The 12,500-nt window shown below is 39.1% G+C and overlaps 1 protein-coding gene across 3 annotated transcripts in view; it reads right to left on the bottom strand.

Annotated features, from left to right (window-relative positions):
* The window catches only part of sptbn1 (spectrin, beta, non-erythrocytic 1), an 86,638-nt gene that overhangs the window by 13,873 nt on the left and 60,265 nt on the right, over nucleotides 1–12,500 (bottom strand). For all 3 annotated transcript variants that reach the window (XM_079597838.1, XM_079597837.1, XM_079597839.1), the window contains 9 exons: nucleotides 11,485–11,575; nucleotides 10,975–11,121; nucleotides 9,111–9,374; nucleotides 8,177–8,401; nucleotides 7,363–7,452; nucleotides 5,988–6,266; nucleotides 4,231–4,361; nucleotides 2,888–3,092; nucleotides 576–950 (listed from right to left, as the gene is read on the bottom strand). In XM_079597838.1, the coding sequence (XP_079453964.1) occupies nucleotides 576–950; nucleotides 2,888–3,092; nucleotides 4,231–4,361; nucleotides 5,988–6,266; nucleotides 7,363–7,452; nucleotides 8,177–8,401; nucleotides 9,111–9,374; nucleotides 10,975–11,121; nucleotides 11,485–11,575 (1,807 nt within the window). The remainder of the gene's footprint in view (nucleotides 1–575; nucleotides 951–2,887; nucleotides 3,093–4,230; nucleotides 4,362–5,987; nucleotides 6,267–7,362; nucleotides 7,453–8,176; nucleotides 8,402–9,110; nucleotides 9,375–10,974; nucleotides 11,122–11,484; nucleotides 11,576–12,500) is intronic.

Genomic DNA, 12,500 nt, shown 5'->3' with positions numbered 1-12,500 from the left:
AAGTTCCCGAGGTGGAAACGCGGCTAATGTCAGTAACCAAACAGTTAACTGGTCCCATTGACTGCCATAGTATTTATTTTTCCTACTATGGAAGTCAATGGCTCCAGTTAACTGTTTGATTACCGACACTCTTCAAAATATTTTCCTTTGTGTTCAGCAGAAGAAAGAAATTCATACAGGTTTGAAACAACTTGAGGGTGAGAATATGAATATAGAATTTTAATTTTAAAGTGAACTATCCCTTTAAGGCTAACATATTCATACTAAAGCTAAAAAACGTACATGTTGATTTCAGGGGGCCTTTAAAGGTTTGATGATGAAAAATTATGAGATTTCAAAAGACATAACATGTTGTGATCCATTATCCAAGTGTAGAGGCTTAGTGCATTTAGTCAATAAACTGGTTAATGTACTTGCAATATTAGTCTCATAAGGCTATTTAGAGATTTAAGATCCATATTATGCCATTTTACTGAGAAGAGAATGTCAAACTTCTCGACCAATGCAATTCATTCTAGCCCAAAATGATTGTGTGTACTAATATCGGTGTGTGTTTCTGTATCTGACCGACGCACCTGCGTCCCGAGTGCTTGGATGTCGTGCTCGAACGTGGTGTGCATCCTCTGCAAGGTTTCCACCGTGTTCTGGTCTCGGCCCAGCTCTTCCGGAAGCTTCTTATGCTTGTCCAGGATTCGGCCCAGGATCTCCTTGGCGTCGTGGTAGAACTTGTGCAGCTCGTAGGATGCGGCGAGGATCTGCGTGCGCGTGTCGATGAGCTCCAGCAGATCGGCCCAGGCCTCGTTCAGACCGTCCTTCCACTCGGCCACAGTCGCGGCGTCGGCGTGCCCGGCGTTGATCAGCTCGTCCGCCATGCGGTTCACACCGTCCACGCGCTCCTGACCGATGTTCCCGGTGTCCCGCGCAAATTCACGGAAGCGTTCCTGCAGCATCTGTAATAGACAAATACATTTATTATAAGATCACTAAATAAAATGTATTATTATTATTATTAAAGGTACAATATGCAAGATTTTCTGCCGCTAGAGGGCGCTACATTCCAAACAACAACAACAACAACAGCTAATCTTGGCTAATTATTTAAATACTACAGTGATGGCAGTGCATGAAGTGTGCTTATATTTTATATTAGTGTTTTAAATTACTACACGAGGTGTGCATTATGCCATAAAATAAATAAAACCACAGATAAGGTGGACTTTAAGGTGGATCTGAATGGGAACAGTGAGTTTCTATCACATGGATGTATTTACTATGTCAAAATTTCGACCAGTGACCAAATTATTTAAAAAATAAACATTTGAAACTACATTTTAAAGGTACAATATGCAAGATTTTCTGCCGCTAGAGGGCGCTACATTCCTAAAAACAACAACAGCGTCGCTTGATGACGATGTGAAGGAGCGTGGAATGATGGGAACTGTCGTTTTTAACTCCACCGTGGATGTAATCAGACGGGAATCGAAAAATCATGTTCATGGATGAGGTAAAGTGGTAAAAATCTATTTTTATAAATGTTGTGTTTAATGACATGCTTTTATTTCATTAAAGTGAATTAACCGCAAGAAAAGTAAGGTTTAATACTAAATTGGTTATCATAGATGTTACTGCATTTGTCGAACTCATTGTTGTGATAACGCCGCGCAGTTTTACGAGTTATAAAATATATAAAAATTGACCCGTACGTTTATGGGACTTTATGGGACAATCGGTAAAGAATAATTGTGTTCCATAACGACTGCGCGAAACAAGCTAACGTTTGTTGCTTGATAGACGCTATAACGACAACTTTCGCATTTGTCCAGGACTCCGCGCAGTACGAGCGGAAACCGAGGGTAACGCGGATATGACGCCATTGGCTGGCGACTCCAGCTCACACGCCCCGCTTCCTCGGTTAAAATGGCAATTTTCTCACGATTTAAAAATAGTTGGAAACATTTGGGATATTGTAAGTAATCAACTTAACAAAATATACAACACTATTTTAATGCAAAAATCTTACATATTATACCTTTAAAGGTATAGTGGAAGATTTTCTTTTTCTGGGTGGATCATCAAGACTATTGGTCCTCCTAGTTGTCAATCATTCTGGTGATATGTTTACCTAAGGCCGTCGTACGTGCTCGTCACTAGGTAGTTTTCGCTTTCTGCGCATGCGCACTTTCAGGTGTATATGATATGTGTGGTGAGCTACGGTTTCAGCCATTCATTGAAGGTCGCCGTTCTCACTGGGTTTTTTCAAAATGTCTGCCGGACGCAAGAGAAAAAGTGTCTACGAATTGTATGACAAGGAGAGAAAGGCCTCTGAAGAAAGAAACTAGACCAGAGTGTTACTGGGAGAATATTTCACACGCTGGCGTGCGCTAAAAGCACAGGTTGGGCTTCCCACTGATGCCTCAGTCTCAGTCATTTAAAATTACTGCTAGTAAAAGTTAATGTAAGCTATGATTAGCGATGCTAGCCATGGCACAAGTCACGCACCGTGCAGACACGGTAAACATCTCAGTTTGTCTAAAGTAGCCTTATGACCAAATGGTAAAAGGTATCACGCTGAAATGTTATAAAACCGTGTGTGTTCATTTTTGATAATTCCAATGTGAGACATAGTGGAAAAAGTAAAAATCTTCTTTTTGAAAGTAGGCTTGTATGAGCCATGCCGACAGCAACTTGTAAACAGAGCGTGCACGAGCCTGGTTCTCCTGTGTCTCGTGCACACGTTTAATAGGCGTTCCCTCTCGGGAGCAGGTCGAGTGTTGCGCGTTTGCATTTTTTCAAAAAGTGGAGAGGGCGGTTCTTTTCTAAAATTCGGGAAAATCTTCCACAATACCTTTAATGTGCTGGACATAGAGGTGCTAGAATTGGGACTTACAGTGACGTGTTCGTAGTCTTGTCCGAGCTCGTGAGATCCAGCCACCACTTCTCTCTCGGCGATCCACTGCTCCAGATCATCCACTTCTCGGTTGAGCGTGAAGAGCCGAAACCTTTCCTCAAGTTTTCCTCTCCTCTCCTCTGATAGGTCCTTCAGTCCAGCGTAAAGCTTATCCACCTGTGATTGACGCATGCCGATCCTCTCACTACGGCACAGACACACACAAAGTCAGGGTTTATTTCAAGATCATATTCAGCAGATGTTCAGCATTTTGTGACCCTGGACCACAAAATTGCGATACATATCATATATATAGAATAAATAATATCTCCATTCATGTGTGGTTTGTTAGGATAGGACAATATTTGGTCGAGACACAACTATTGAAAATCTGGAATCTGAGGATGCAAAAAAATGTAAACATTGAGAAAATCTCCTTTAAAGTTGTGCATTTATGTTCACGATTGTGCTGCATTCACTCACAAAAATACATGTTATATATATTTACGGTAGGAAATTTACTAAATATCTTCATGGAACATGATCTTAATATCCTAATGATTTTTGGCATAAAAGTAAAATCTATAATTTTGACCCATACAACGTATTGTTGGATATTGCAACAAATATGGTTTTATATGGACTGGTTTTGTGATCCAGGGTCCCTTATGATATTAATGGAGCCAGAGGTGTAAAGATGGAGACGGTCTCTGATTCAAAATACAAATGTGAGAGTTTAAATCTAATTCAGATTAGTTTAAAATCAAATTTAGAATCAGATTCAGAGTCAAAATCAGATTCTAATCCAGATTTAGAATGAAATTCAAAGTCAGTTTTAGAGTCAGAGTTAAAATCAGATTAATATTCAAATCAAGATTTATAATCAAAGTAACAGTCAAAATCAGATTCAGGTTTAAAATCAAAATAAAATTTAATTTCAGAGCCAGTAGAAATTTAGATTTAGATTAAAATCCAGATATAGTTTAAGAATTGGTTTCGGGATTGTAGTCAAAAAGCAGATTTAGAATAAAAATCAAAAAATGAAAGTGGAAGTTCGTTTTAGAGGCAAAATCAGGTTCAGATATAGATTTAAATTTAGACTCAAGGTCAGTTTCAGAGCCACATATTTAAATTCACATTTATAAAACAAAATTTTAAATCAATGACATCACTGTCCGTCTCAGAGTCATAAAATCTGAAAAATCAAAGTCAGTTTTAGAGCCAGAACCAAAATCATATTTAGATCTACATTCAAATTCAGATACATAAGTGAGAGTCAAAGTCAATGAATGAGATCCAGATTGAGATGAAGTGTGTAAGTGTGAACGGTAAGTGTTTTGCACCTCTCGGGGTGGTTGGCGGCCACCAGGCCTCGGCTGGTCTTGGACAGTTGGTGCACAGTCTCAGCGTAGTCCTCCACCGCTTGCTCCAAGATCTGGTGTTTCTTCAGCATGGCCACTGAACTCTGCTCATCCTGAGGACAACAACGAGACAACACTTCAGAACACGAGTATACACAATATCAGACCAAGCTAATGTTCACACGAGCTATTAAGGCAAGAAACCACAGGTGAACAGGGCAAAATATTCTACTTCAAGTAAATGCTGTTCTTTTGAACTTTCTATTCATCAAAGAATCCTGAAAAGAAATCATACACAACATTGATAATAATAATAAAAAGCATCAGATCCTCATATTATAGTGATTTCTGAAGGATGTGACACTGAAGACTGGAGTAATGATGCTGAAAATTCAGCTTGGATCACAGGAATAAATTACATTTTAAAATATATTAAAATAGAATATTTTACATTGTCAGAATATTTAACAATATTACTGTTTTTAATTATTTATTTTAAAAAATCAATTAAATGCAGCCTTGGTAAGCAGAAGAGACTTCTTTAAAAAACATAAAAAAAATGTTAATGCTAAAGTTAATTTAGCCTATTCAGCCTCCCAGGTATATGTTCTATATGCTATTGTGCAGCTGAATAACTGTTAATGTGTTACGCTAACACACCGAAAACCTTCAGCCTGTTGTTCTGTGTGCTGTTGTGGAGCTGAATAAGTTGCCTTTCCAGATTAAATGTCTGTTCTTGCTCTTGAATTTTGTGAAATACATTTATAAATATCCAGTGCGACTTATAGTCCAGTGCGACTTATATATGTTTTTTTTTTTTTTTTATGGCACATTTTTTGACTGACTTGTACTCCGGAGCGACTTAGGGTGCTTTCACATCTGTAGTTCGGTTCATTTGGTCCGGACCAAGGGAGAAAAATTATACTTTGTAGCATTTTTCAGGCGTTTTGGTTCCTTTTCACAGCACTGATTGCTCTGGTCCGAATCAGTTTATGAAACGAACCAAAATGCAGTCACGTGACAACATCCACATCACTCGTTGGCCAGATGGGTCTTGAACGTATTTTCATAACTGCACTTTTATTGTCAGAATTAACGTGCGGGAAAATTCCAACAGAACTGACGGAAGTAAACAAAGTGGAGGAAAATCCGGCAGACAACACGCCGCTTTTTACTATGGAGAAATGACTTTGTGGGCTGATTGTATCCCTGGTCATAGTTTATTATATTAGTTTGTCTACACCACTTTAGGCAAACAATAACATTTGAGAATGAAGCGAGAATGCGGCTTGAAAATAATGTTTTATGCAATGCACGCAGCGAGTCACTTCAGGAGGAGGCAACGCGTGCATTAATGTTGCTAAACATTGACATAATGCACAGCGCGGCTGACTACGGCAGCTGGTTTAGTCCAAAAATGCGCAGTTATTTGGCAGTTGGGTCTGTTCGAGGTCAGATCACGTTCTCACCACAAACGAACCGCTCCAGAGTTCGTTTGAAAGCGTACCGAGACCACCTCTCCTAGGAGGTCTCGGTACGCTTGTTTAGTCCGCTAATGGTGCGCACCCGAGTGCGATTGCTGCATTCTCACCTGCCCAAACCAACCGCACCAATTCGGAAAACGAACTCTAGTGCGATTCAACCGAACTAAACAAGGCAGGTGTGAAAGCACCCTTATACTCCGGAAAACACCTGTCATCTACAGATCGCATTCACGAGAACATAAATCTCACACAAACCTTGGCCTTCTCCTCAGACATCATGTAGAGCTCCTGCTCGCTCATCCAGGCTTCGGCTTCGGCGGCGTCGAAGTAATACTGCTGTGCTTTATGGGCCTCCTCGAGCCTGGAGTGGCGCTTCTCGGTCTCCTGCATGATCAGACTCCACAGCTCCTGCAGATCCGACAGGCGCGACCGGATCGACTCCACGCTCGGGCTGTCGGCCTTCAGCATACTCTGGCTGCGCTCGAATATATCATCACAGCGAGGCTGATGGCCCTGGATCTCCTTCTGTAGTGTCTGTGTCACAATACATCACAACTCAAGTCACCTTCATTTATACAGCGCTTTTAACAATACAGACCGTTTCAAAGCAGCTTCACAGTGGTGAAGCTGCTTTGAATTCTATTCTAAATGTCTCTTGATTTCTTTTTGTCCCATTATTTTTTCTAATTTTAATGCTCTTATCAACATGGAAAAGTTGATCGGCTTGCTTTTTGCAAATGTTTTTTATTGAAAACAACATTGGCATATTCAATTTCACACTAACATTCTCACTTGGAGCAAATAATCTCTCACACAATGCAACACTGTCCATCAATAAAAGGTGGATTAATAACGCCGTTAATAACGCGTTTAACGGACAGCCCTAATATATATATGTGTGCGCAGGCGTGTAGTCTTTCCAAAATTCTTTACAAATTGACCTCACCAAACTACCCGTCTGGCCTTAAAAATTCATAATATAGTTGTTTTTTTTATTGCTTTCGTGTGTCGATCCAAAATGGAATTATTTTGACAAAACAAATATGCAACAATATCGTGGATAGTGACAATATGTGTTGTGTATAGTTCACCCAAAATAAAAATGACTGTATGAGAAAAAATTCAAGTTTTCAGAGTTTTAGTGCCAGTACTACATTAAACTACTATATATAATGTTGAATATAATGTATAATAATGCATATGTGTGGGTCTGATAATGCCAAATATCTGATGTTACCAGTAAAGAGTGGCCTACATTATTTTAAATATATCTAGTTAGTGAAAGCATATTCTTTTACAATAATTCTGTATTTTCAGCTTCAGAATCATTAATATTGTTATTCTGGTGTCTCTATTGTCCTGTGTTGGGTTTCCAGCACCAAGTCTAAGCCTGGTCATTTACACACACAATGTAATATCAAATTTTTTGTTAACCTTTTATGACATGTCTATGAGTATCACAATAATATGGTATCGTGAGTTCAGTATTGTGATATGTATCGAATCGTGACATGAGGGCGTCGTTACACCGCTAACGGCAGGTGTAAAGTGTGTGTTGAATTGCTCCAGAAGTGCTATTTGAATGTGTGTGTGTGATTGTTTGTAAATAGCAATAAAAAAAACACATTACCTGGTTCTTCTTGATGAGCAGCTGAACCGTCTGTAAATTGTTGCCATGGTCTGTTGACGTAGCAATCGGCATCCTCTCCTCCACCCAAAGCTGTCGAGAAACTATCCGTTAAACATCTAATGTCAACATTCACACGCATATTTTTGGTAACACTTTATAATAAGGTTCATTAGTTAACACTAGTTAATGTATTAACTAACATGAACTAACCATGAGCAATACAGGCAAAACTGGAAACATGAGAATATGGTGCAAAAGTTCATTTATTTCAGTAATTCAACTTAAAAGGTGAAACTAATATATTATATAGACTCATTACATGCAAAGTGAGATATTTCAAGCCTTTATTGGTTATAATTTTAATGATTATGGCTCAAAATTAGAATATTGTGAAAAGGTTTTCATAAGCTGTAAGCCATAATCATCAAAATTATAACAAATAATGGCTTGAAATATCTCACTTTGCATGTAATGAGTCTATATAATATATTAGTTTCACCTTTTAAGTTGAATTACTGAAATAAATTAACTTTTGCACCATATTCTCATGTTTCCAGTTTCACCTGCATATTTGTTACTGTATTACTTCATCTTTGTTAACGTTAGTTAATAAAAATACAGCTGGTCATTGTTTGTTCATGTTAGTTCACGGTCCATTAACTAATTATTAAGTAAAGTATTAGTACATTTTGAGATTAACATTAACAAAGATGAATAAATGCTGTATAAGTGCATTATTAGTTCATGCTAACGAATGTAGTTAACTAATGAACCTCCTTGTAAAGTGTTGCCCCTGTTTTAAACGCAAACGTACGATCTCATCCTCCACGTCGCGGTTGAACTGGTGGATCTCCCGCGAGGCCATGAGGAAGTTCTTCCTCTTCAGCAGCGGATCCAGCAGCTCCTGGAACTTCTGCTCCACCTCGACCCGGCGGCCGTCCACCTCGTCCGTGTCTTTTCCTTCTTGCCGGAGAACGTGAGCTTGAGACTGAAGCTCCTCCACCTCTCTCTGACGCACCTCCACCTGGTTCTCCAGGATCTGGACCAACAAAGAGTTCAAAACATGATTTTCGGGTCCCACTTTATATTATGTACTTGCATTGAAAAATAAGTACAACGTACGGTTACACTTTATTTTAAGGTGTTATTGTTATGGTGTAACTATATATTTAAGTACTGAGTAATATTAAGCAACTACATGTACTTACTATAGGGTTAGGGTAGGATTAGGTCAATATTTTTAGCGTTCATAATCCAAAGTCCCCCTGTGGTGAAAATCCAGCTTTTTAATGTTGTTTGTGTGTCTATGTGGTGTTTTTAATCTGCTTAAACCATGTGTAAGTTCATAAGTGGACAGCATTGCTGAGTATTTTCTGCTTAAAACTGCAGTGAACCAAAGACAGTCTCAAAAACACGGTTTGAAATCGCTGGTGTCTCTGACGTCACACACTACCTTGACCAATCAGATCAACGTGTGATCGTCAACCAGTGGATCTCTGAGTGAGTGAGTGAGTGGAGGCGGGGCTCATTTGCATATTCATAGAACCGCGCATACTAAATGAGGTAAGGGTGTCGAGTTACATTCAAGATATTTTAAGATAAAAATGTTTAAATATGTGATTTTGGTGATCAAAGATGAGTTTTAAGGGATACAATTATCGGGGGGACTTTAAAACTATATCTTTATCGTCCTTGTTCAGAACGGGTCTTGATTTCCGAAAAATTGATTTAAAAAGGTAATCTCAAACCTGTTGTTTCTTGAGAAGGATGCTGACGCTGGTCAGGTCTTTGCCGTAGTCGTCGGATTGGATCTGACCCTCCAGACCCACAAGCCACTTGTCCAGATCAGCGCAGCTCTGCGTGAAGAGTTCGGCCTTGTTGGCGTCGAACAGACACTGGGCTTTAGTCTGAGTTGTGGTTTCCAGTTCGGTCCACATCTTCTGCAGCGCCGCCAGTTTCTCCTTCACTACAGCGTCTGTCTCCGGCTTCTCCGAGACCAGCTGCTTCCCTTCCTGCACAGACAGACAATATGTATATGATTATTACGTCAAATTAGATCAAATATTAACACATAATACTTTGCACTGCAACATAAATCAATATGGAAGAGATATTGAATGCATGATGTCTTTAAGGCAGGATTAAGGACTTTGTGTAGTAAAGCACTTATTTTATTTTTTACTCCTGCACACAGACAGACAATATTTGGTTACACTTTATTTTAAGGTGTCATTGTTACAATGTAATTATATATTTAAGTACTGAGTAATATTAAGCAAATACAGGTGAAACTGGAAAATGTTTAATATGGTGCAAAAGTTCATTTATTTCAGTAATTCAACTTAAAAGGTGAAACTAATATATTATAATGACTCATTACATGCAAAGTGAGATATTTCAAGCCTTTATTTGTTATAATTTTGATGATTATGGCTTACAGATTATGAAAACCTTTTCACAATATTCTAATTTTGAGCCATAATCATCAAAATTATAACAAATAATGGCTTGAAATATCTCACTTTGCATGTAATGAGTCTATATAATATATTAATTTCACCTTTTAATTTGAATTACTGAAATAAATTAACTTTTGCACCATATTCTATGTACATGTACTTACTATAGGGTTAGGGTAGAATTAGGGTTGAGGGTTAGTTGCATGTAATTATGCATAATTTACTGTTATTACTATGGTAAGTACGGTAAAATACTGTAAAATAAAGTGTTACCCAATATTTATATGATTGTTACTTCAAATTAGATCAAATATTAACACACAATACTTTTGCACTGCAACAAATCAATATGGAAGAGATATGGAAGGCATAATGTTTTCAAGACAGGATTAAGGACTTTGTGTAATAAAGCACGTATGCGAGTGACCCTGGATCACAAACCCAGTCTTGAGCCGCACGGGTATATCTGTGGCAATATCAGCTATACATCGTATGGGTCAAAATTATCCATTTTTCTTTTATGCCAAAAATCATGAGGATATTAAGATCATGATCCATGAAGATATTTAGTAAATGTCCTACCGTAAATATATAAAACATGTATTTTTGTGAGTGAATGCAGCACAATCGTGAACATAAATGCACAACTTTAAAAGAGATTTTCTCAATGTTTACATTTTTTTTGCTCCTCAGATTCCAGATTTTCAATAGTTGTGTCTCGACCAAATATTGTCCTATCCTAACACACCACACATCAATGGAGAGATTATTTATTCAGATTTTAAATGATGTATAAAGCTCAATTTCAAAAAATGGACCCATGTGACTGGTTTTGTGGTCCAGAGTCACATTCAGCAAAACATGGTTAGGTCAAAAGTGTCTGAATAATTTTTGGTCCCAAATTTGTATAAATGTCACTGGTAGTCACTGTATGAAGAATTTGAGTATAAAATGTCACAATTTACTTTATTTTGCTCTCCTCACTTACAGAAATGAACTATAATGTCCTAAAAAAAATCAAAAATTATATCTGGTGTCTAAATAATTTTTGGTTTGACTGTATAAGAAGATAGATTTATTCTGTGATAGTTAGTTAGATAAATGCACAAACCCATATTGACGTAGCGTGAGTGCTAATGAATTAATAACTGACCTTCTCGATTTTGTCCAGCCATTCTTTGTTGGACTGCAGTTCGGCCATGAAGGCCTGATGTTTGAGCCATTTGCTGTGCAGGTTTCGAGCTTCATCGTAGGACATGTCCTGTGCGGTCAGCATCTTCTCATTGATCCACAGGGACAGCTACACAGACGGGGCAAAGAAGTCGAGTTAACATGTACGTCTTTTAATATTTTTCTTTTTAGGAGTCATGGAGGATGCATTTTAATCCAGCTGACTTCCTTTGAATTTCACAATGAATTTGTTATGGCAACGGAACCCAAACAAAAAGAGTTGCCACTGAAGAGAAAACACACACACACGCGCACACACATACATATAACAATAATTTATGATGACATCTATTATATAATTACTAATTCTCTTGGTCCACAAATTCTCTCCATCTTCTCCACACATTGCCAGTCTTCTAGAGTGGGTAAAGTAGGTTGGAGTTGGTTTAGTAAAGATGCAGTTCTCTGGGCTCTGCCTTATATTTAAGCTCACCTCCTGGCAGTCCTGCAAGAACTTCTGCAAGTCTCTGTTGTCCTTCAACCTCATGAGAAGCTCCACAGCCGCCTCACGGTTCTTCTTATGCCTGCAGGTCAAAGGTTGAAGGTCAGTTCTACCCTTTTATCTACTATTCCTATTAGGGCTGCACGATTAATTGCAATGAAACCGCACGCGATTTGGCAAAGGCTGGGATTATTTTATGCGCAGTTTGTCATTGCAGCGGCTGATCGATAGTAAATGCTTCATCTGAACACCAGAGGGCGTCTAACACACACACAAACACACACCAGATATCCCTCTGAACACCAGAGGGCGTCTCACACACACACCACATATCTATCTGAACACCAGAGGACCACATATCTATCTGAACACCAGAGGACCACATATCTATCTGAACACCAGAGGGCATTTCACACACACACACCACATATCCATCTGAACACCAGAGGGCGCTCACACACACACAAACACACACCACATATCTATCTGAACACCAGAGGGCGTCTCACACACACACACCACATATCTATCTGAACACCAGAGGGCATCTCACACACACCACATATCTATCTGAACACCAGAGGGCGTCTCACACACACAAACACACACAAACACACACCACATATCCATCTGAACACCAGAGGGCGCTCACACACACAAACACACACCACATATCCATCTGAACACCAAAGGGCGTCTCTCTCACACACACACACACACACACACACACCACACATCCATCTGAACACCAGAGGGCGTCTCACACACACACACACACACACACACACACACACACACATCTGAACACCAGAGGGCGCTCACACACCACACACAAACACCACATATCCATCTGAACACCAGAGGGCGCTCACACACCAGACACACACACCACATATCCATCTGAACACCAAAGGGCGTCTCTCTCACACACACACACACACACACACCACACATCCATCTGAACACCAGAGGGCGTCTCACACACACACACACACACACACACACAC

This window comes from Phoxinus phoxinus (assembly GCF_949152265.1).
Source record: "Phoxinus phoxinus genome assembly, chromosome: 22".
In the NCBI taxonomy this organism is placed as follows: domain Eukaryota; kingdom Metazoa; phylum Chordata; class Actinopteri; order Cypriniformes; family Leuciscidae; genus Phoxinus; species Phoxinus phoxinus.
This window is presented reverse-complemented; position numbering and strand designations above follow the sequence as displayed.